The sequence below is a fragment of the Lolium rigidum genome, chromosome 3, assembly GCF_022539505.1.
Source record: "Lolium rigidum isolate FL_2022 chromosome 3, APGP_CSIRO_Lrig_0.1, whole genome shotgun sequence".
NCBI classification, from domain to species: Eukaryota; Viridiplantae; Streptophyta; class Magnoliopsida; order Poales; family Poaceae; genus Lolium; species Lolium rigidum.
The window spans coordinates 221,829,004-221,854,364 of NC_061510.1; the positions used below are offsets into that span (position 1 = coordinate 221,829,004).

Below are 25,361 nucleotides of genomic sequence, written 5' to 3' on the forward strand. Positions count from 1 at the left end.
TAGTTTCTTTTTCTTTTCTTTTTCTTTTTCGTTTGGGTTCGGTTGTGCTGCGGCCCCAGCTGTCTCGTTGTATCGGTCGGTTGCTATATTAATATAGCGGGGCGAAAGCCTGTTTCGAGGAGGAAGAGGTTGTATCAAAATAGGATACAACATTTTATAAAACGTACAAAGCCGTCTGACGTGCTCATCTCCTCGCCGGCGCCGGTGGAGCCGAACCACCACGCATCTCGCTCATCGAACCACCGCTACCGGCGGAGAAGCGCGGTGCCTCCCAAGATTGGATGGTGGCGGCTGCCATCCATGGCGGTTCCCCTCGTGATCGTCATGCTCCCCCTCGGCCTCCTCTTCCTTCTCTCCGGCCTCATCGTCAACACCGTCCAGGTATCTCTCCCTCCTGCTGCTCGATCGACGAGACATTTCGCGCCATTTTCGGGTGGCTTCTTGTGGAGTGATCTGATTTGATCACTGCATAAAGAGTTATCTGCTTTCCCTGTTCGGGATATCATTTCTTCCACCATTTTCTTTAATTGCTTAATTTATCTGTAGGTTGTAAAGAATGTTGTATTTGAAGCTTATTTTTTGAAGAAGATTGCATAAATTTTGAATGGTTTGTTCGCATGACCCTGAAAATCGCAGGCCATCCTATTTGTGTCAATAAGGCCCTTCTCGAAGAGCTTTTACCGGCGGGTCAACAGATTCTTAGCCGAGCTGCTGTGGCTTCAGCTCGTCTGGGTTGTGGACTGGTGGGCAGGCGTTAAGGTATGAAGATATGCTGAATGTCCTGCTGATTTCGAATTGGGTTTTCTCATTCTGTATAAGCAGTTTTTCTGGTACAACAGTAAGCTGTTTTTATTCATGCTTCAAACTTCAAAGCACGTTCAGGAATAATACTAACAAGACAAAATGAACATACTGCATACTGCTTAAGTTTTCATTATACTAACTTACATATTTCATACTATGATGTTTATGAAGCAAAGAATTCCATAACTTGTTTTATCTACTGTACCAATATAATTTCAACTCATGTTCTGCAGATACAGTTCCATGCCGACAAGGAAACATACCAGTCAATGGGTAAGAAGTCGTCTTTAAAAATTCCTTGCGAGAGCTGTTGGTGCTTACATTATTTGCCATATTAGCTTATAAAAAAACGTTTAATTAGCTCGTATGAAAATTTCTAGGTAAAGAGCATGCACTTGTCATATCAAATCATCGTAGCGATATTGATTGGCTTATTGGATGGATTTTGGCACAGGTTGTTATCTCTTAGACTCCTATCTTTTTACTTGCTACAAACTATTGATTTTTCTTGGGATTAATCTTATGATCTGTCTGATATAACTAATGATGAATCATCCGTGACTTCTTTTCTGGTCGACATTTCGTCAGCGCTCAGGATGCCTTGGAAGTACACTTGCTGTTATGAAAAAATCATCAAAATTTCTTCCGGTAAGTTAGCTGGATCATATGTAATTTACTCTCAACTAGTTCTTTTGACGTTAAACTGTGTGGAAAGCTATTCCTGAAAAAAATGAAACATAAACAGATAACTGGGGAGCTTAATGGTTGTTGTTTAAAGTTGGATTCCTTTTAACCAAATGTGTATCAAATACTGGTAGAAGATTTGGTATCCTTCAGATACCAATATGCCAAACTTCCAAGTATCAACATAATACATGTACTTCATGTCTTTATGTGGATGTAGAATGGCGCATCGATTAATTGGTAGCTGTAGTAGCAAAATTTGGCTGGCAGAATTGACAGTTAACTGTTGTGAAAGCCGTAAATAAGTTGTTTCTGATGACATGGCTATGGGAAGCTGCCCAAAGTTGAATGGCAGGATAAATCTTCAAGAGAAGTTATCAATACGTTAGACAAGGGTATGACCAGACCATCTGGGCTCTCGTTTTGGCAGAGAATCCTAATAGGGAATTAGCAGCTTCAGTTTAGTTGTGTGGAAATGACTTGGGATTTATGCCTGTACTGCACAGTGCACTAGTCTCAGTGAAGTGCGCATCCCAGCTTTTAAATCCCCCTCGAGCATTCAGTGACATTTGAGTTTACAATCTCACGTCTTTGCTATGGTATATGTCACATTCTCAACGTTCTTTAAGTTGTTCTCCTTGCAGGTTATTGGCTGGTCCATGTGGTTTGCAGAATACCTCTTTTTGGAGAGGAACTGGGCAAAAGATGAGAATACCCTAAAAGTAAATTCTCACCTCATTTATACATCAATACATTGCATCCTAGTGTTTATGTTTATCTTGGTGGTATTGTTACTGTTTGCTTATAGTGGGGCCTCCAAAGGTTGAAGGACTTCCCCAGACCTTTTTGGTTAGCCCTTTTCGTTGAGGGTACCCGCTTCACTCCAGCAAAGCTTTTAGCAGCTCAGGAGTATGCAGTTTCACAAGGCTTGCCAGCCCCTAGAAATGTACTTATTCCACGCACTAAGGTACTTTACTATTCCCTTACTGAAATGTTTTATCCATCTAATTATTCAGGTAATATACTACGTCTGTTAATCCATGTATTCTACACCGAAATTTCATATTTCTTCTCCCAATCTTACCATTGTAACCCTTCTGATAAAGTGCATATTACTCCAATCAGACACAGAAAATTGTCAAAGTTCCGAACATTTTTTGAGTAATGGTATGAACAAAAGCTAGATAAAAAGATGCAACCTTACAATAGAAAATCTTAATCGTGAGGTTCCAACATGAAAATGTAGGTTACTAGTTATTGAGAATGTTATTTTGTGATCCAAATTCATATACTAAAGGGAGGCTAACTTCTGACGAGCGGAGCGAGGCCCCCGCGGTACGGATCGTTGCCACCGCCTATTTATATTCCCTGTAAGCCGCCGCTAGGGTTATCATCGCATCATTGTACACCCACGGCGTTTGTAAACACCACCGAAATAGTGAAGTTTTGCTGGCTGGCGCCCGTGGTTTTTCCCTTGTGTGTTGCAAGGGTTTTCCACGTTAAAATCTCGTGTCCCCTGCAGTGTTTTACTTTTCGTTCTTCGTTTATTGTGCATCTCAAATTTAACAGAGAACATATGGCTGTAATACTTTGTCAAATATCGAGTGATTACCTTCTGTTTTATGAAGTGGTTGAGTAGCATGTTCATGACAGTTTAGAATAATAGGGATTGAGAATATACGATTGTATTATGCATTTTTCCTCTTTACATATTTGTACTGCCATTTTTATTATTATGCAACAATAAAGTAATGTACTTATACCTCCTATGAAATATTCTTATACCTCCTATGAAATATTCTATAGGGATTTGTATCAGCTGTAAGTATTATGCGGGATTTTGTTCCAGCTATTTATGATACGACTGTAATAATTCCAAAAGATTCACCTCAACCAACAATGCTACGGATTTTGAAAGGGCAATCGTCAGTGGTAAGTTTGTTAGCCTCATGATATTGATCCAGATAAATCAGAAATTTACATTGACTAAATACTGAATTCATTTTATCATTTCTCGGATCAAATATAGGTTCAACTTAATGCTGACATGAGTTGGTTATCTTCCACCGATATTGAAATATTGCGTACTTCCTACTTTCGATGTCAAACAAATGTATGATTCGATCATTATTTGTGTAGATACATGTCCGCATGAAACGTCATGCTATGAGTGAGATGCCGAAATCAGAGGAAGATGTTTCAAAATGGTGCAAAGACATCTTTGTGACGAAAGTATGGGCCCATATATTTTCAGACATGTTCTAATTCTATTTATCTATGTACTTGTTGATCAATTGATTATTAAGTAAGTGCCTTTTCTCTCCTTTCTTTTTGGGCCACAGGACACATTATTGGATAAGCATTTGGCCACGGGCACTTTTGATGAAGAGATTAGACCAATTGGCCGTCCGTTGAAATCATTGTTGGTAAAGCCCCAATACAATAGCATCATATTTATATTTAATACCTGAGCTACACTCATTGCAAAAGTATACGCATACAATCTGCAATAGAAGGACCACAAGGAGTCTAGGAGCCCAAATAGTATAGATGATTATTGTCTCCTAACAAACAAAAAACTTGTTATTGCTACTATGGTAGAATGTGCCGTGTGACCTGAGAATTCGAGTGATCGAAGATAATCCATGGGCTTACCTTGGAACAAGGGCTGGGTTAGCTGATGTCACAGTTGGCAGTTGCAGTTTAGAGATCCAGGGGGTGACCATCAACAGTTTTCGTGTAACTTGTGTCGTTGCAGAGAACTCTTATTTGGTAGTCGGTACTTAAAATGTTAAGTTATTTTAACTATACCATAGCTCAGTAGTTCCTTCTCAAATGAACATCTTGTAATGTATAATTATTATGCCTCTTGTAACTGACTTTCTATTTCTGCTGATGGAATAGGTGACTCTGTTTTGGTCATGCCTCCTTCTGTATGGAGCTGTACAGTTCTTCAGGTGGACTCAGCTCCTGTCGACGTGGCAAGGAGTAGGGTTCACAGCTGCAGGGCTGGCGCTGGTGACAGGACTCATGCATGTGTTCATAATGTTCTCCCAGTCAGAGCGCTCCAGCTCGGCCAGGGCAGCGCGTGACCGAGTCAAGAAAGGTTGAAAGCGGTAACGATGATGTTACTCTAGAGCCTTACCAAGGGAGCACTACCAATTTAATGCGCGCTGACCCGCATAGACTACAAACTTGGGGCTGTGAACCAGACTCAAAATTAATTTTGTTGCAGAATCGTATGGACTCAGACAGGGAGTTTACGAGATTCGGTGAAGCAGCAAGTGTGACTTTGTCAGTATGAACATGTAGAAATTTGCATTTTAGCACAGCACTGGACTGCCCTAGTCCCTAGAGTTTGGGATTGGTTGGGTTGTTTGCAGCAGCATAGGTTCATTTTGAAGACCTTTAATCACCAAATCATATTTTAATTCTTCTAGTGATTTAATAAGTTAGGGTTACTCAAAGGTTAAAATAAAAAGTTAGGGTAACTCATCTGCTTCCTACAGTCTGAAAACCTAATTTATCTGCCCATTGATGTGTGGGCCCTCACAGTTAAAACAAAAAAAAAACATCTCCTGCTGTTCATTGACCAGCGTAGGGTGATGCTTTTTCTTGAGCTTTTTAGTTTGTCATTGCTCTACGGAAAAGATACTACACCGACTTAGCATAGAACTGTAACATCCGTCTCACAATATAAACTGACTTAGTATGGAACTGGGTTAGCCAAAAATAGTACTCCATCCGTCTCACAATATAAAATGTTTTGGCTAGCTAATACAGTTCACCAAAACATCTTATATTGTGGGGTGGAAGGAATACTAGATAAAAACGGTGCCATCATTGCATACCACCTTTCAACCATCAACTAGCTAAAGTTCACTTTGGAGCTCAGGTGTCATATACTCTTTATTTTTCTATATTTGAAAACATGATTTGAAAGTTTTAAAAATTCTAAAATAAAATTTTGTACATAGATAATGATGTACTCTACCAACATTAAAAAAATCTCAACCAAAATAACTTACATTCTGGGCTTAAAAAATGTAAAATATGACATGTAAAGTTGTGAACGAGAAAATCTGACAGAATTGGGAGGTTTGAAAATCTGGACCGTTCACTACTTTACATGTCAGATTTTGTCGTTTTTCTTAATTCTGTCAGATTTTGTCATTTTTGTGCAATCCAAAATATTAGGCCTTTCGAGGTGAGATTTTTTCGTGTTGATAGATTACATTACTCCTACATCTAAAAAAGGTTTATCCATTTTTTTTGAAACTTGAATTCGCCATTTTGGACGGTTCAAGAAACAAGCTCCATGTGGCTTGTGGCCCAAAAATCCGCACTCATCAAGTAGAGAGTATCAATCTTGTAGTTAAGGATATGAATTAGTTATGTAAATCGCAATATCAATAAAATCTTTCACTTGCATATGGGCTATTAACTTCTTCAAATACTCACATATAATTAAAAAAACACTTCTACAAGTGCTATGTTCATGAAGGGGAAAAAGGAATCTTTTAGGGCCAGTTTGATTCAAAGATTCTGAGGAGTATTTTGTACAAATTTTGGAGGCTTATAAATTTTAAAATCTCATTCTCCTTTTTATTGGTGTTGATTCTTGCAACTTGGCGAAGTACTTGTTGCTCGATGGTTGCTCTTGTATCTTCATGTAGTCTCTTCATGTATTTGGCTCGTTTTTCGATGTCCATGTTGACTTGCCCATGTAGCGAAGTGGTAGTATGTCAATTACCGTTGGCGGTTCAAAACCATAGACGACCATGAAGGGGCTTCTCAAAGTCGTGGAGTCTTAGCGCGGTTGTAGGTGAACTTCGTATGTGGAATGCAATCTTCCCAAGATTTCAAGTTCTTCTTAACAAAGACTTGGAGTAAAGCGGATAATCTTTGGTTGACGACCTCCTTTTGTCCATCCGTTAGTGGATGTGATGAAGACGAAAACAATAGCCTGACGCTGAACTTGACCACGAGGGTCTTCCAAAGCTAACTCATGAATTTGACATCTCGATCCGAGACAATGTTTCTTGGTACACCATGGAGTCTCACAATTTCCCTAAAAAACAACGTAGCAAGGTGTGAAGCATCATCGCTTCTAGAGCATGGTACAAAGTGAGACATTTTAGAGAAACTGCCAACCACAACGAAAATAGAACCATGACCATATCTAGTGTGTGGGAGGCCTAACACAAAATCCATGCTTATATCGGACCATGGTGCACTAGGAACGGGCAATGAAGTATAAAGACCATATGGATTGGAAGTTGACTTAGCTTGTAAGCATGTTATGTTGGGCCGCGAGGTGATAAGAAAAATTTAAACCTTACGCGGAACTCCCAAGATTTAGTCGAGGTAGAAGGTCACGATGATTATCACTAGACGTGCATGTGCGGAAACTCGATAAATTAAGCGCGTCGGGGCAGTGCAAATGATCCGACCCGATCTGATCCCGCGACGTTGAAGCGCTGAAGTACAACGCCTCTGTTGGTATCCACATGTAAGAGGAGGAGTGTCGGTGGTGGACTGCTAGGTCCAATACGGCGGCTGGACTGAATGGGGGATAGGGTTCCAACGCATGGACTAGTCTAACCGTGTGCCCTCTAGGCATCCTACGCCCCACTTATATAGAGGGTGATAGTGGGCTCTCGTTCCACAACACGTGTGGAGTGACAGTGAGCTTAATCAACGATTTAGGCCCATCCACTAATTCACTTAATCTAATCACTGTGAGTCCAACTCATTGATTCAATCTGTGTCTGATTTCGGTCCAACCTAAACCACTTGCTCCCGCTCTTAAGTGTGTGAACCCATAGGCCCATGGCGACTTGGACACGATTGGAGTCTCGCTCTCAATCGATTAGTCGGTAGTGACTCCTAGCAGAACGTGTCAATTCCCAAGTCTCATAGTGTCATGACAACATGCCTTTCCAATGTGACTTACGTCTGAGTCCCTTTTGCCTCACGATATACCTTGTCAAGCTATAGGCGGCGTGATTCACTCGACTACCACTTAGTCAATCGCCTCGGTTGACACTTAACCGAGTCGTGCATGGCCATGCTTTCTGAATAGTATCACTTGAGAGGGCCCAGAGAATATCTCTCCAGGTTGGAGGGGGAAATCCCATCTTGGTTATCCATGTCACGCAGCTTGCTTCTTAGCCGGCCCGAACTCTGCCTTTATAATTGTCCTGTTACGGAACAACATTTAACAGAACCTAAGCCGGTGTATCCACAACTCGGATATGCGAGAAACTCGGGTCTAAGGATTACACTGATTGAGATATACAAATGACGAGTATATCAATATGGGTTTTTCCGACTCATGCTAAACTCTTTAACTGAATCCGTGTAAGTCAGAATAGCACTACCATGCCCATGACAAGTGGAACCGAGTCATCAGCCGATATACACATTAGTCTAAGTAGTGTGTCCAACACAACTTTGATGACTAAGGACAATCTAGTATGAACAACTTGAATACACAGTTCCACAATCGAATCACATAGTCAATGATGCATATCAGATGTTCACACAAGGACAACTTAATAACTTTATGAATACATTGGGAATTACATCACACATGATTGCCTCTAGGGCATATTACCAACATGTTATGCATTGGCGACAAAGTATTTCTATGTTGCGATACATTCTTGGCCAAAAGTAGTGGTTGGAAAGCATGACCTAGGTCTTCTCCCATCCAAAGTGTCCCATTAATCCTCCACCATGAGATTATTGTAGGAGCAAGAGGAAAATCAAAAAATTGGGAATGCAAATTTTATGTCCATTAAACAAGAAACCCTTATGCAAATAGAAATCATCGATTCCCTTTTCAAAAGAACGCTTGGCAAAAATTGGTCCAAGGAAATTGTCAGAAGGGTAAATCTAGTTGATATCATTAAGACCCAAGACATGAAAGTCCAAATGTGTGAGTAAAAGGGTGTTCTTGTGGGAAAGAGCATCGACAACTACATTATATTTTCCCTTCTTGTATTTAGTTACATAGGGGAATGATTCAATTAATTCGACCCATTTAGGGTGTGTTTTGTTTAAATTTGATTGATTTTTCAAATACTTCATGGAGTCATGATCCGAATGAATAACGAACTGTTTTGGACAAAGATAATGTTTCAACACTTCAAGAACTCAAACACGTGCATAAATTAAGTTCATTGTCATATATATTGTCATATATAGGATAGTTTAGACGAGCACCGTCTAATTTTTCACTATAATATGCAACGGATTTTCCGTCTTGCATAAGCATGCCACCAATTTTGAGGCCACTTGCATCATGCTCTATCTCAAATGTTTTTGCAAAATTTGGTAAAACGAGAAGTGGCGCTTCGGTTAGTTTCTTTTTTATTTCATCGAGAGCATTTTGTTGTGCTTTGCCCCAAAAGGAAGGGAACATTTTTCTTTGTAAGCTCGTTCAAGGGGCAAGCAATGGTACTAAAATCTTTCAAAAACCTTCTACAAAAACTGGCAAGACCATGGTAACTTCATACTTGTCCAACCGTTGTTGGTGTGGGCCATTATGAATTGCCTCAACTTTCGAAGAACCCACTTCTATGCCATTGGAAGATACGGCAAATCCAAGAAAACCCAAATTGTTTTGGGCAAAAGTGCACTTGAGAAGGTTTGCATAAAGTTTTTCATTGAGTGGGATGCATAAGGCTTCTCTTACATGTTGAACACGGTCCTCGAGACTTTTGCTATTAACAAGGATATCATCAAAATAGACAATGATACATTTTCGAATAAGTGATCGCAACACATAGTTCATAAGACGCATGAAGGTGGAAGGATAATTGGATAGACCGAAAGGCATGACAGGCCATTCATAGAGACCGGGTTTGGTCTTGAATGTCGTCTTTCATTCATCACCAACGAACATACGAATTTGGTGATAACTACTACACAAATCAATCGTAGAAAATATAGTGGCACCACACAATTAATCAAGCATGTCATGCAAACGAGGAATGGGATGTTGATAACGGACGGCAATGGCATTGATTAGTCTAAAATCCATACACATCCATTGTGTCTCATCCGGTTTTGGCACAAGTATGACTAGGACCGCACATGTGCTAAGGATTTCTCGAACGTACCCTTTTGGGTGAAGATCATGAATTTGGTGTTGTATTTCCTTCATGTCTTCGGGGTTGGTGCGGTATGTGGCGCAGTTTTGTAGTGGGGCGCCAGGTATGAGGTTGATGTGGTGCTCAATGCCTCCAAGGTGGTAGTCCGGTAGGAAGTTCGTCGGGAATCAAAGACAAAGGAATTGTTTTCAAGTCATTAGTATTCGAAGGTGGTACCCTGCATGAGAACATAGTGCAATATGGTGGATGGGCTCTCTTGGACTTCCCGAAACTCACTTTTGGTGGGTATGAGAACACTCTTCATTTTTTTTGCTGATATTGGGCTTGTGGGGCTCACTCTCATTTAGGTGGATCACTCTCTCACCTCTCATCTCACTAGTGGTAGTAGCTTCTTGCACCCTCGCTAAAGCCTTTGCATTGTCTGCAATCATTTGGCTAGGAGCCATGGGGCGTATAACGAACGTCTTGTCATTGACTTTCAAGCTGTAAGCATTTGTGTAACCATCATGGTTTGATTTTTGTCGTATTTCCAAGGAATACCAAGTATCATGTGTCACACCGTCATTGGTAGTACATCACACTCTACAACGTCTTCATATGCTTCAATTTTGAAGGACACGGTCACGGGTGTTGAATCTTCACATTTCCATTGTTACTTATTAGTCATTGGACATGGTATGGGTGAGGATGCTTCCGGAGGTGGAGATCGAGCTTGGAGAATAGTTTGGCGCTTGCAAGGTTCTGACTACTATCTCCATCAATGATGACCTTAATTGACTTGCCATTTATCCGGCTCGTGTTTGGAAGATGTTGCACCTTTGATCTTCATTTGGGTGTGATTGAGTGGTCAAGGATTTGGTCACTACAAGTGAGGGACTTGCATCATGCACAAATAGGACTTTCTCTTGATCTTCCAATTCAGCATCTTCAAGAGTTGTTGCATTTTGAACCAAAGCTTCATATTCTCCTTCACTTAGGTACTCCACATCTCCGTCATCTTGAGTTATCATAACTCTAGTGTTTTTGCACTCAAAGGATTTGTGTCCTTGTGCACCACATTTGAAGCATGTTATGTTACTAGATACCGTTGAGGTCTTGGATGACATGGTGGATGGCTTGTAGCTTGTGGGCTTCATTGCACTCTTGTTTGGCTTCATCGGTTCCTTTCATGGGCTATCAGTTGTAGTCTTAGAGCTAGCGGATGTATTGGTTACATTTCTTGCAGTGAACAAGGAACTGGATTTAGAGATTGCTAGGTCTTCTCTCACTTGGCGCTCGACCCTTATGGCTTGATGTAGAAAGTCAACCATGTTTGTGTATGGAAAAATTTCCATTATCCACTTGATGGGTGCACCCAATCCATTCAAGAATCTTTCCATTGTTTGATCTTATCTCTCGTCAACATTTGCACTCATCATTCTCATGTGCATCTCTTCGTAGTAGTCCTCAACCGACTTGAAGCTTTGTTTGAGTTGAGTGAGCTTGTTGAAAAGGTCACGCTTGTGGTGAGATGGAACAAAGCGGGTGTGCATCACTTATTGCATCTCTTCCCATGGTGCAATGGGATCTAAGTGTTCTTAAGCATGATTCTTGTTAACTTCTTCCCACCACGCATTTGCATATCCTTCAAATTCAAGGGATGCCATGGCCACCTTCTTTACATTTGAGAAGTTGTGAATGCGAAAGATCTTGTCACCCTTGAGGACCCACGATGAGTAAGCATCGGGGTCTTCCTCACCTTGGAACTTGGGCATGGTGAACTTTAGCTTCCCTAAAATATTGTGGTGACCCTGCATACCACTGCATGTTGTAGTATACCAGTCATTGATATAACATTCACGAAGTACCATTCCGCAAATATTACATCCCTCAGAGTAGTACAACAGAACATAGCAGGTCCATAACTCATTCATTTATTATTACAAGCATAATACACATATCGTCTCGGAGCTCCTCTTGGGTCCTAAGAGGGATACTCCCGGGTTCGAGGCGAACCCAACTTAACTTACAATATAGAAGTTTCACTAGGTTATACATTTATTACCTCGAGCAGCTAAATACTAAGAGTTCACACTGCTCGGCTATTACTACTACTTGGTGCTTCTAAGCTTGATCTCCTCCGGAAACCTCCCCGGTTCCGTAGACTATGAGGTAGTCTACGCCTTCAATACCTCTAGAGAGGTCTGGTTCTTCATAGCCGATGATCTCGGCTCCTTCATGGTTGTCGTAGTCCTCCTCCAGACGATTCAGACAATCTAAGCAAGGGATTTAAGAGTGGGATGAGTACGAGCGTACTCAACAAGTTCATTATAGATAAGAGGTGTTTAATGCACTAGCTACGATATTAGACCAGAAAGTCTAGTATCAATGCAGGTTTTGATAAACATTTCTTCAAGAGATTGCTTTTATTTCAAAGAGCTATGTCCGTCAGCCTTCACCGGTTTACTAGAACTTCATGGAGCTCCTTTCCGTCCGCGTTCGCAGTTCCATATCCCGGAACAGGGAGTGACATGTCACGGTTCTTTACACTCGCGAGAGGTGTGTTGCTTTACCCATAAGAGATCTTAACCTTGGTGCCAACCGGCAGCTTTCCCGTCCACACTTCCTTCGGTGTGAGGCCCGGTATAAGGTCATAGCCAATCATATTCCTCCGCTACCTCGCACACCACCCTTTTGTAAGATTGTCTTCCCCTATATCTATGGTGAGACCGACCCAGGCATTTGTTCTCCCCTATACCAATTAAGGTAGACCGTTCCGAACAATTTTTATATGCCCTGCCCTATCAACCAGAGATAGACCGTTCCGGACACCTTACAATCCATCATAGACCGCATTACCGTGGGGACTTTAGGGCTTCCCAGCCTCTACCGCTTGTCCCTCAGGATACAAGTGTCTACGGCAAGCACATCCGTTGATGTACAAGAGGTGGAAATACGATTGACTATTCCGTCCCACTCCAGATCTTATGGTTAACACGGGTATTACGGCACAAGAATCACTGGACGACATTTGTTATTTAATCCTAGATGGATATAAACCCTTGCAATGGAACCTCCACCATATCAACACAATCCATGGTTCCATTGCCAACCACATAGCCATATTCATAGTTATGAAAGTAGTGGTTTTGGTTTTTATGCAATAGTGGTAATCATAGTACTTTGCAAATAATTTAATAAAGATACTCAAATGACATGAGCAAGCGATGAACTTGCCTGAACACTGCAAAGTTTTGCAGTTGGATGGTGTGGACTGACCCTTGTCCTCTGGTTCTGAAAAATAGCATCATTGTCCGATAAGGGCAATGGTTAAAGAAGCAATTATGCATGATTCCAGCTTTAGGGTTTGTTCCCCCCTTCCGATGACATTATTATTTCATGTAAGAGGTTAATACTAAGATTGATTTGGAGATACTATATTTAGGATAAATACAACCTTGAATTGTTGTCAAGGTGTTTTTAAAGTCCAAATGCATTAATGGACTTATTTTTATTATTGAAAATAATATGTGTGATTTAAATGATTATTTAAATCATCAAATTAAGACTTATTCTTAGTTGTCTTCAAAAATTCCCTTTTGTATTTTATTATGATAGAGAATTTTATGCTGATCAATTTTCATATTTTTAATTATTTTTTTAGAGCTATTAACTATTTATTGTGCTTTTCCAAAGTTTATGTATTTAATTTGAATTATGAAATGGCAAAAATGCCCCTGGGCCCACATGTCAGTGCGGCCCAGAGGGTTAGGTCGCACCCGAGCCTCTCGTTTGGCTCGGTCGGCCCACTCACTCCGCTCCTCTCTTCCTCGCGCAGAACCCTAATTCCCCTTTCTCTCTCGCGATGTCGTGGTCGCCGCCCCCTTCTCGGAATTTCTCCGGCCAACTCAGGCCATCGCCGCCGGCGAGATCAGGTGGATCTGATCCGCCTTTCGACGGCGGACACGGTGGTCCGCGTCGATCTGGGATTCATCCACGCCACCACGCGGCCCCAACTCGCCTGCAACCCTGGCCGTAAGGATTCATGGCGATGCGCCGCCTGCCGGCGCCCCTGATGCTGCGGTGTTGTCGTGCCTGGCCGTGGTGCTGTGGTGCTCGCCATGGCACCGGCTTGGCCTCGGCGCCGCCGCGCTCCGGCGTGTGCCACCGTGGCCGCCATGGCTGCGCTCGTTCTCCTCGACTCCGGGTAAGTGCGCCTCCTTTCCTCGCTCCCCTCCGTACCCGACCTTCTTCCTCCTCTAGTCCTACTCGCTGTGCTTTGCTTGCACTGCGCAAGAGCTGTTGTGCTCTTCTCGCAGCACCATGTTTGCCTGCTCCTGCCGTGCTATGTCACCGTGCTATGCGTGTGCTACTGCTGTGTGAAGTACCGCCATGCCACTGCGCAAGAATTCCTAGCCTAATCACTTGTTGTGCTAGCATTTCTTGTCTAACTCCATCCATGTGCCTCTGTTCTTGTTGATAAGCTTACCAGATCCTCAAGTGTATTCATTTTAATTGCTATGGCTTGATTACAGTGTGTAATTCTTGCATACTTGTAAGTGCCTAAGCCATTGTGGCTACTTCGTGTGCTCGATTTATAATTATGCTCAATTGATTATCACTGTGGCTTATTTGTGTTATACAGTGATGAATTTATATGTTTAGCTGGTGTATTATGATCCAATGATTCATTAAGTATTTGATGTGCTTCTGGATACAATCATAAATTATTTATGTGATTAGTCATGTGAAGCAACTGTTGATGAATTGGTGTTGTGTTGGTCAAATGATCCATGATTTGTTGCTAGGTTGGCTCTAGCATGTACTGGCATGCTTTAGCAAGCTGCTGATGATCACATGATCATCATTTGCTTGTAAATGTTGCTGTTTCATAACTGTGCCTCACTATTGCTCTCACTGTGTTGTGTGTGCATCACACAGGCTTGGCCTGGTGTGTGCTGGTGCTTGCTCAAGCATCTGTTGATGCTTGCAGTGATCCTCTAGATCATTTGCAAAGCTCTGGTGTATTGACTTCTTGTATATTCATTTATCTGTGTTGTTTTGCTTGGTTAAGTGGATAAATGATGTGAACTGCTGGCAGTTGTGATCATCTTACAGTTAAATTGATTGAGCTAGAGGGATGCCAACATCTGTTGGGTACCCTAGCTCCATTTGAACCCTTCCGGGTAATGATATACTCGCTTTGGTGACTTTCTTGTGTGGCTAGGTAGTTGTTGTGACCTCTAGCAGCTGTGTCTGCTAGAAATGGTTGCTCCTACCCATGTTGGATGCTTCTGTGCACTAATCCTGGTAGTCTTTCATAGGCTGCTAGGTTATTTGATGTTGAAATGAAAATAGACATATAAATGTTTATATTCTGATGGTCTTAAAAGGGCTAGTGTAGTCTGGTTATACTTGGATAAGTCTCTAGGATGGTTTTCTTTCCTGTTTCCATTTGGAAGATGCTACCACTATTCTGGTTGGCATAACCATGGGTATAGGCTTGATTGATCCTCGGTCCTTGCCATTTCTACCAGGTTACACTTGGTCTCTGACCAAATGATGATCAAAACAGGGTTACCCCACCCTTTGTGTGCTTGTGATCATGCCTGTGCAATTTATGAACAAAACCATCTGATTTGTTCATGATGATGTATATACCTCACTCCAGCTCCTAGTAATGGGTGTTGGTGTAGAGGATTTCTTCTGGTGGATTTGAGTTTGCTTGCCCTGCTCCTCCTTGCAAGCTTGTGAATCTTGGATAGTTTCTGGTGGTGACTGGAATAGGTGGAGCAGCTCTAGCTGTTCACCTGTTCTTGTTGTGTTCTTACCCTGGTACTCCTTGTCGATGGAATGGCTAGGGTTTGCTGGTGAAAAGCTTATATTTGGTCCTCTACTTGGTCTCCTGGTCGACAGCAAGGCCTGACCTCTCTTGGTGACACACAGAGCTGTGTGTTTGTTGTGCTGCATGCACACTGCTTTGTGAGCAGCCTAGCTGTGTGTGTGTGCACATGCTTGGTATCCGGCTTGTGTCTTGGCCGAGGGTGGATCAGCTCTGGCAGCTTTGGTCATATCCTCTCCAATTCTATTTGATTTTTAACTCTGCCAAGTGGCTATGCCACTTGGCATAACTTTTATTTGTTGTGATTATGTGCAGGGACCAAAGTGATGATCCAATGATCATGAAGATCATCAAGTACAAGACTAAATGAAGTTTAGCTTGTAGTGTTAGGATAGATCATTGAATTGTAATTTCCTTTTCTTTTCTTTTTCTATTTTTGTCCAATTCTTGTAATATGTTGTAATATTCCTTTATTTCATTTGTGAATAATGTAAAGACATTGTATAATGTGTGTTAATCAATAAAGCTCAAGTTTTTCTCTAATGAGCTTTACATAATTGTTTATAATCTTGATTAATGATAATTGTTTATTAAATTATCTCAAGTTTGAATTATGTGATAACCATTTGATGTTAGAATTTGAAATTCAAATTCAAATTTGGTTTGAATCCAGTCATGCAACTTAAGATTGTAATGCAATCTCTTCTCTCTTCTCAAAACCCTGATCTAGTTAAGTAAGAACAAGTTTGTCGCACTCTCGAAACCCTAACCCTGTAAGGTGTCGAGAGAGAAACTTGTTCCCCTTCGATGCAGTTTTGTTTTAAAAGCGCGAAATGTCCCCAGAATTTACGATGCAATGCACATCCCTTTCTAAAATCTACCCCTGGATCGTCTCTAAACCTGGGACATTACAAATATCTTCATCATCATGGAGGTTGGGTCGAGGAGTTGGTCTTGCTTCACCTTGTTCTACACGGCATTGAGGTGGGGCTTGATAATTTTCTTCCCCATTGCAACAGTTGTTTGGAGGTGGCACTCAAGCATCTTGATTGATGTTTCTATTTGGTTGTGGAGGAGGAGGTCTTCCATGACCTTGAGCTTCATTTTTTTGTCTAGGTCGAAGCATCACAATCGCTTCACTTGGTGCTTGGTGATGACTTGATTCATTATGCTCGCTTGGCTCTATGTCTCATGGCCGGTGATGTGGTCTTCGAGCATGTGTTCAATCATCGTGGTGGCATCGGTTGTCTTGACGTTGGCGTAATTGTGCCTCATCATGGAATTTATGGAGAGGTTGTTCCACATTTATGATTTGGCATTTTTGATTCGCTTGTTGTTGTTCCTCTTCATTTTGGTGTTGCCTTCTAGCATTGGCCACTTGTGCTTGACGTTGCCACTCTTGTTCATCAAGTACTTCTCGTTCATAGCAAATACGCTCTTGTTCCCTTTCACGAAGGATGTCTTGATCATGTCGGAGACGGTCTTGCTCCTGTTGGAATTGCGCATCAAGGTGTTCTTGGTGAAGACGCTCTTCTTCAATTCAATGGTGCTCTTGTTCCTGTTGCAATTGAGCATTAAGGTGTTCTTGGCAAAGACAATCTTGTTCAAGTCGATGACATTCTTGCTCTGTTTTTTAGCTTGTCGCTGAAGCACTTGATCATCAACATTATGGTGATGTGGGTCTTCATTGGAACCACGATGAGATGGAGAAGGAGCTCGAAGCCTTGAACCATGAGAACGTGAAGACCTTGAATGGTGGCTTTGGTTGTCTCGCCGGTTAAGCGGTTGGATAATGTTGTCGAGCTTCTCATTCACTGTTCTATTGTCCTGCTTTAGATCTTTTATTTGTACATTGAAGACTCGTCGTTGCACCTAAACTCTTTCTTCAAAGCGTTTGTCGAGGTCCGACAACTTGGTGTCAATGCCCTTGTCAAGGTCCAACAAATTGGCGTCAACTTCTTCGAATCGTGACTTCATTTCTTTCTTGAGTGTCCAATGGTTGTGTATTGTTGTCGGATCGGGGTTATCTTCTCCACTAGACATTGTCGCAAAAAGGAAACAAGCACTATGTGGTAGGAGGTTAGAGACAAAACTACTGAAAGGTCAGAACTCTAAAACAAATCGAAGAAGTGTTTCAAGTTAGAGGAAAACCGATATGTACTCACACACATAAAAGCACATGCAAAAGAGCTAAACGTCTATATGGTGTTAGGTATGGATGTGGAAAATCAAATGGAAGAACCAAACAAAATATATATCGTCAAAAATGGGTAAGATCCAAAAAGTCACAAGTCAAGGCGGTGATCAAAGTCTACACAAAAAGGAACACACACAACAAGACAAAATATGGTTAGCGCGACCAACAAAAATAAGCAAGAACAAAATTGACCTAACATAGACTATGTTTGTTGTCACGCCAACACAAGTTGTATTTTGGTGTCACTCACACACTCTTTTTATTTTGTATTTTTATTTTATTTTTCTCACTATGTAAGGATACTTCTATCTATGTAATTATGTCAATTCTTATTTTGCTTTTCTTTTCAAAAAGAGCTTGCTTCTTTTCACAAAGAGCTTGCTTCTTAGGTTTGCTCAACACACGCATACTCTCGCGGTTGGTACACTTGCATAATGCTTCGCAACACTAGAAAGCCACTCTTGATGGGATAGAGACACAAAATAAGCTAGGGTTAGAAGTTAAAAGTCAAGTTATACCACTTTGATGTTGGGCGAGGATGATCTCAAACTTGCGGTGCTGGTTGATGGTGTCAATGAAACGCTTGGGTATTTGGGTGTTGTCGTGGTGTCGATGTTTTTGACGTTGTTACAGAAGCTTGGGGCGACTGAAATGGCACTCAAACCCGAAATCTAAACACAAGAGTTGATTTTGTCAGAAAAAATAGGCGTTCTAGGGGTGAAACCGGCGTGCCGGCTATGGAACTCAAATTTTTCTACGGTCGTTCCGGCGACAACAGGCCATGGGCCGGTTTGCTATTTTCGTTCCAGTGTCAGGCCCGGCATGCCAAAATATTTGCCAGATCTGGTTTCATGAGGAAAAAACTTGCAAAAAGTCAAACAATCGGTTCGAAGGAAAATCGACCAAATCAAGGATAGGAAAGGTTAGTGGATTTATATTAGCACAAAAAACAAGTATATATTGGACCAAGACCAAACAAATAACTCAACAGTTCGGGAGATCCAACCAAAGGCAAGTTTTGGTTTTTTTTGGTTTTTTTTGAAATTTTCCTTAGAAAATTTGGGGGTGAAATCTGTGGAAACCAAAGGCTGCTGATGCCGTATGATGTGGACTAAGCCCTAAATGTGGCCCGATCTTCACGGATTTGGGTGTGGGGGAGGTGGATGAACACGATGAAGACGGGGTGGGAATCGGGGATACAAACACACACACACACACACACACACACACACACACACACACACACACACACACACACACACAAATCAGTTTTGTCCTCGTTTGCCCGAAACACCAACTCGATGGAGGTTGCGAGAAAAGACCTTTTGGTAGAAGTCCCGCAAAGAGATCAACAAATCAAAGCATAGAACCCTAGAAGGATGAAAAGATCAAGGTTGGTAGAAGTGCAAGCAAAAGACCCAATGGTACAAGTGCAAGTAAAAGACTAACAATTGATCATAGAATTCACCAAAGAGGGAAGATTCTTCGATTAGGAGAACGAGTGATACAATAGATGTTGAATCTAAGGTATGGTAGGGTTTTTTTCCCACAAGGGGAAATAGCATAACTCAAGTCAATCTCAAATGAAGTTTAATCTCAGATCTAGACAACCAGGGGGTATTTATAGTGCTAGGGGCAAAGTGATAAATTACATGGCAAAGAGCCAACTCGACACAGAATTCGGGTCATTCCAGTGGTAAAAGCGGCAACACCAGGCCTGGGGAATGTTTGGTCTTCTCATTTCGGTGACAAGCCCGACGTGCCGAATTTCAACTGGAACCGCATACTATAAGGTGTTTTGGCGGGCACCGGCGTGTGGCCCGGCACGTGCCGATTTGATTATGGCAGGTATTCCGACAGCACCAGGCCCTGGGCCGGTTTTCCCTGTTCATTTCGGCTCTAGGCCCGGTGTGCCATTTCGATGCCAGCACCAACTTCGGTGTTAGCCATTTCAGGGCTTGGCGGTCTTTCTTCTTATTTGAAGGCTTGGATTCCATTGTGTGCTTCTTGTGTGATGTACCTAATGACACAAAGAGTATTTGTATGAGGTAGCAATCCATCCAAAGGAGTATCCGAATCACACAAGGAGAGGAGTGAATTCACCTCTTGTTGTATGGTTTTGGCTCAGGATCGAGTCATCGGTCCACTTGGGGGACTTGGAGATCTTGAGGCAGAGGTGTCCGAAGGCCTCCCCGTATCAGCAGTTTACCCCAATGCATATGCCCCGGCGTAGTTTGCCCCGATGCAGTTCCATTATGTCGGCTGACCTGTCCTACTATGATGAGGAGGTCATCACGGAGTACATGATCAATGGTGGCTAAGTGGATCAACAAGATGGGCTCAAGTGTAGAATAGTCCTGTGGAGAATCACATACAAAGTTCAGTAAACCACGTCTCCCAGTTCGGAGCTGGGACATTTTTCTGGGCGTGCCATTGGCTCTGCTTGGGTGCCCTAGAGTTTGTATCTAGTCTATTTTTAGTATGTAGGTTCACTCACTTTAGGTTTATCTAGTCTACTTTATAAGCACCTAAAGTATCTTATATTTCCAAACGGAGAGAGTATATATTTCCAATAAATGCATTACCATCCGCAAAATTCTGTTCTCGACCAAGGGCGACTATTTCAGGCTAGATTGAACAAGTGCTCCCACTGTGAGAAACGGGGCGTAGGTTTTCCTTGTTTTTCTTCCATCACCGATAGCCAAACAAAACGAAATTGCAGGAATAATTTGAGTGCAAACAAAAGAATAAGTGGATGTTCAAGTTTATATGGGATTGTAGGGAGGCTACCATAACCCTAAGGAGTTTACCCAATTTCTCAAATGTCCCATTGTGAAGTTGATGTTTGTGATATCATCTTGCGCTAATTTCAACAACATAACTGAATCTCCAAAGATTGTGCCATCCCTCGAAGAGGTGTTGCACTCAAATTAGCAATCACATGTGATAAAGCAAAAAAGAAGTAAACAACAAGAGATACTATTATGGATGGAATTTATGCAAGGAAGGCAGATGAACCTAAAGAACCTAACACCACACACTAGACAGACAGATCCAGAAGAGAGGAGATGATGCAGAAAAAGAAGCATGCACATATGCAAATTGCAGAGAGAATCAGAATGTACAGATGTTCCACCACGGCACAAAACATAGCCTTAGAAGAAAAGCCACAAAATGAATTAGAATATATATATTGTAGCATTATTATTCCTCTGGACCCAGGAGGGGCATCCCTCAAAAGTTGCTCTAGGAAAAACACAGACCAGACCTCTGGTACATACACTTAAGTACGGTAAGAAAAAAAAGGCAAAAAAGGGGGGAAATTTATCATCCTGATAACAAGAGCTAACACACAAGTTCCAAGAACACTACAGCAGTTTCTACTATACGAACAAAAACCCAAAAAGGGGTGGGTCTATATTGGGGGGCAGCGCCGCCGTACAACTGAACACTCTTCAGACTTATATATCCCGCAATCTTACTTCACATCTCAACAAGAAAAAAAAACCAGGGTCGCCAAAACCTAAACTCGCTGTAGAAATCCGAATCCACAATCCCAAACCTTACATAGACAAATACGCTTAAAGGCCCTCCGATGAAAATATATCTGATCTCTTCGACCAACTCCCTGGTTAGCTCTATTAACTAACCCATGCCTTTAAATCATGTGAAGTTCAAAATTTGCACCTTATGCACCTGCGGTTCTCTCCTCAACCTAATATAAATTGCTGTTTGTGAAAAAGATTCCTAGGCGGCGTCATTCCTGCACAAAGCAAAGCAAATAAGTTAGAGTGTGATTAACAATGTACAATAGCTGAAGCAAGATAAAGACCACAAACAAGTTGGTGCATCGGTGTCTTTTAGATCTCAGCAGTGTTAAACATCATCCAGAGAATACAATATTGGTTTCTACAAATGCACCGTGAGTATAATGCTTGGCCTTACATCATCAAGTGAACTAAGCATTAACAGTTCATGTTCTAAGGGAAACAGCTCACTTGAACTGTCCAAATGCAAATGCAACTTCCATGAGCAGTTCCAAAGCTGTCCAGCATATAACATCTACGTCATTTAATACTTGAATGGTATAGCAAGCCAAAAAGTATTGACAAGACATGATGCCATGGTGATTGATGGCGCAGGTATTAAGTGTTGAATTCAGATTAGTGCATTCTAATATATTCCGTATTGAACGGGGCAATATATTCGGAAGTACCATCCAAGCGATACCTTAAGCTTGGTTCCATAGCCCTAAGATCTACTAGCTTTGGTGTCGGGTATTCAGTTTTAAGTTGGAGATGATGGCCAAGGAGCAAAAGATCATGCAATTAGAAAAAAGCAATACATAATTTTGATATCAAGTGTATACTGGAGCTGCCACATACATATTCATGTATTAATACACCTTGATTGACCTATTGCTGGGCTTATTCTGTTTTTCATAAGTGAACATGAAGTGCATCAATTTATTCCATCAAGGCTGCTGTTCATGGAGAACCAATATTTGATGGATATATTACTGGGCTAATTATGTTAAAGTAAAAATGAGGTGAATCTATTCTTTCAGCATGGCCAGTTAGGTGCATCTATTCTTTCATCATGTCCGCAGTTCTTGGATGGCCAATATTTGAATGCAGATAAAAAAAAAAGCGGTGCTAGTTCAGTTCATGAATGAAAAATGTTTGAATGTGGAAAATAGGAATCACGTGTATAGGACCAGCCGGTATACCAGTTTACAGTAGCACAAAGGTTAACAAGGCGCGATACTGGATTTCATTCTCGTTGAAACTGCAACCTTATCATACTATGTCACATTGAATCAAATTAATGTGTCTATTTCATAACAATTTGCAATATCAATCAGCAGGAACCATTAGAATCATTTTAATGTAAGGGTTGGAACATGAAGTACATAGCCACTCAAATAGTTTCCTTGGATGTTAACATCATTTTAGTTCATGATGTCAATACCTTCTTTATCATGGTGCTGCTAGGTTTAAATGATCGATGCTTGTCTAGTTCCATGGACATCAAAACGCCACAATTACATTTGTGCATTATCCTGGGCGAACCAAAGCCAGAACTAGTATGTTTCATACTGACTATATTTTGAATATGAAACTTGAACATTAGGATTGACGCTGCACAGTGCGAGTGCTTCAACACAGAAAGTGATTCATATTTGAAGCTACATCGTATAAACATTAGTACGACAGATTTATCAGATTCAAATAGTTTTTATCGATTTGGTCGGATGTGTAGAATTATTTTTCATTATCATAGTGGATCTTCAAAAAAATGGACTTTGTATATTGACTAAAGTATATACTTCGACTTTCAAAAGCTAGAACTTTAGCACAATAGTTCAGCAGACAGCTTCGAACTTTAACGGTGCTTATCTGATGTAGATGAACTAGTATCTAAACACTGAATACATAAAATGAAAAAAGAAAGATAACACAAGGAAGAAAAGATCTAACCTCTATCTGTTAATGCCCCATGTAACCTGCTGAGCTCTTTGCTGTAACATCTGAAGCTGCATTCCCAAGCCCATATCCAAATGGACTGGTTCCATCAAGCTCAGATCCAGATCTCCAGGTTGTGTCACCATAGATGGAGGCACCGCCACCTGCTGAAGAATCTCCAAAAGTTCTCTCCCATATCCATTGCTTGATTGGTTGAGGGAAGCATTGACGCTCACCTGATCCAGCGTTCCTTCCATAAGCACTGGGACTCAGATTGAAGTTGTTTTCACTGGATCCATAACCAAAGTTCCCACTGCCGTAGCCTGAGCCAGCGTTACCACCTTGAGAAAGCACAGGAGGGGTTCCCCAGTTCACATTGTTGTTCCCAATTCCGCCAAGGCCCCCATTTGCAGATGACATGAATGAACTAGAATTTGCGGAGTTTGAAGAGTAATTGAGACCTGAGTTACCCCATAGATTACGAGCCAGCGAGTTAAACACTGACCCAGAATTCTCACCGACTCCACCATAGCTAATGTTGCTATTGTATCTACCCGAATTACCACTGTAGTATGGATTGATCTGCCGTCCATACTGGACACTATTGTTGAAGTTCGAGCTACCACCAATGCCCGGGTTCATCCCTGGGTCAAAATTCATACCAACTCCATAACCACCACCAAAAGAAGGATAGCTACTACGGCCACCCGATAGAAGTCCAAACCTAGCATCCATCCTCACTCCATAGCCACCTACCGGGCTCGGATTGTAACCTTGGGTATACCCATTAAGAAAGCTATTGGTTCTGTTCATTACATAGTTGATTCCACCAGCAGGCGAGCGCATGCTAGGTCCCGGAGATAGCTCCTTAGGAACAGCCCTCTTTACCTCAACCATCTTACCATTGAGTTCATGGAACGTCTTGAACAATGCCTTGTCCACAGCGTCTTCAGAATCATATGTTATGAACCCAAATCCTCTAGGACGCTGCGTGTTGTGATCATACATCACAACAACATCAGTGATCGAGCCAAACGACTCAAAATATGTCCTGAAGTCTGACTCTGTGACGGTGGATGCAAGACCCCGACGAATATCTTCTTGGTGCGACTAGGCCCTGGTGATCCGTGAGCACTGCCACCACTCTTGCTAAGAGCTTGCTGATCGTCCCTCGGAACAGCTTTCTTGGCCTCCACCTGACAAACGATCCAAACATTGTGAATGTTCCAAAATGACAATAATTACTAAAAAGCTACAAAGCAATATAAAAGCATGGATCTAGCACATCAAGAACACTAACGCAAGTAGGCAACCAAACACCGAGCGCTTACCATGCGGCCATCGATCATATGCTTCTCCATTATGACACGCTCTGCGACTGCTGCGTCGGAGAACACGATGAACCCGAAGCCCCGGGCACGGCCAGTTGCCCGGTCGCGCATGATGACGGCCTCCACCACCTCTCCATACTTCTCAAAGTACTCCCTGAGGCGGTCCTCGTTGGTGTCCCACGAGATGCCACCGATGAACAGCTTCCCGGCGTCCGCCTCCATGTCCGTCTAGCCTCCTACTTCCACCCTGCAAGGAACACAAAGACAGAAGCTATCGCATCAGATCTTATGCCGGCCGATCGAATCAGCAGCCATCGGATCAAGAAAAGGAGCGGCGGCGGCGGCGGCGGCGGCAAGATCCGATCTTTAGCGCGCCGGCGATCCGGGCGGCAGATCTAGACACGAACGACAACGCACCAAGAATGCCCGGCTCGAAGAACCGATCGAAACCGCAGCAATTGGGCACCAGAATGGAGCAGAATTTGGCGCGGCGGGGCGGGGAGAGAGCGGTGAATTCAGAGGCAGGGCGCACCAGTTGATCCGAGGAAGGGTCGCGACGCAGGCTTGCCTAGGATCTTGGGGGAGGCATGGCAACCTCAAAGGCCATACCACGGCACCACCACCTCCTCCTCTTCTTCCTCTCCTTCCTTTCTTGTTGTGTGTCTCTCTCTATTCTATCTCTCTCCTTCCTTTTTATTATTTATTTTCCTTTTGCTATTCTCTCTGTCTCTTTTTTTTATGTCCTGCGAGCTGTTTATATATAGATGTCCCTGTAGCTTTTATGCCCCGTTTTCTGCCACCGTTCCCTCTCTCTTTTTTTCCTTGCGTATGTAACGCTTGTGAATTATGCACATTTACTCCACCGAGATCTTTCCTTTGATACAGGCAGATCATGTACAGTAGTATTTTCTTTTAGAAATCAATCCTAGTGAACGTTTG

The 25,361-nt window shown here is 42.1% G+C and overlaps 1 protein-coding gene and 1 pseudogene across 1 annotated transcript; one reads left to right on the top strand and one right to left on the bottom strand.

The window, feature by feature from the left end:
• The first annotated feature begins 291 nt into the window (after positions 1 to 291).
• LOC124699013 (1-acyl-sn-glycerol-3-phosphate acyltransferase PLS1) lies at positions 292 to 4,822 on the top strand. The gene is made up of 11 exons (XM_047231392.1): positions 292 to 381; positions 637 to 759; positions 1,038 to 1,077; positions 1,185 to 1,258; positions 1,393 to 1,452; positions 2,133 to 2,210; positions 2,297 to 2,455; positions 3,295 to 3,420; positions 3,628 to 3,720; positions 3,831 to 3,914; positions 4,393 to 4,822. The coding sequence occupies exons 1-11, from the start codon at positions 301 to 303 to the stop codon at positions 4,597 to 4,599; spliced, it is 1,125 nt and encodes a 374-aa protein (XP_047087348.1). The 5' UTR covers positions 292 to 300; the 3' UTR covers positions 4,600 to 4,822.
• Positions 4,823 to 20,797: 15,975 nt separating this feature from the next.
• Positions 20,798 to 25,132, bottom strand: LOC124703041 (annotated as a pseudogene).
• Between the last annotated feature and the right edge of the window lie 229 nt (positions 25,133 to 25,361).

Bases quoted from the DNA above. Each gene is read 5' to 3' on its own strand.
- LOC124699013 (XM_047231392.1), top strand. From the start codon at position 301: ATGGCGGTTCCCCTCGTGATCGTCATGCTCCCCCTCGGCCTCCTCTTC. The intron at 760-1,037 runs GTATGAAGATAT...CATGTTCTGCAG, and splicing joins ACTGGTGGGCAGGCGTTAAG to ATACAGTTCCATGCCGACAA. The intron at 3,421-3,627 runs GTAAGTTTGTTA...TTATTTGTGTAG, and splicing joins TGAAAGGGCAATCGTCAGTG to ATACATGTCCGCATGAAACG.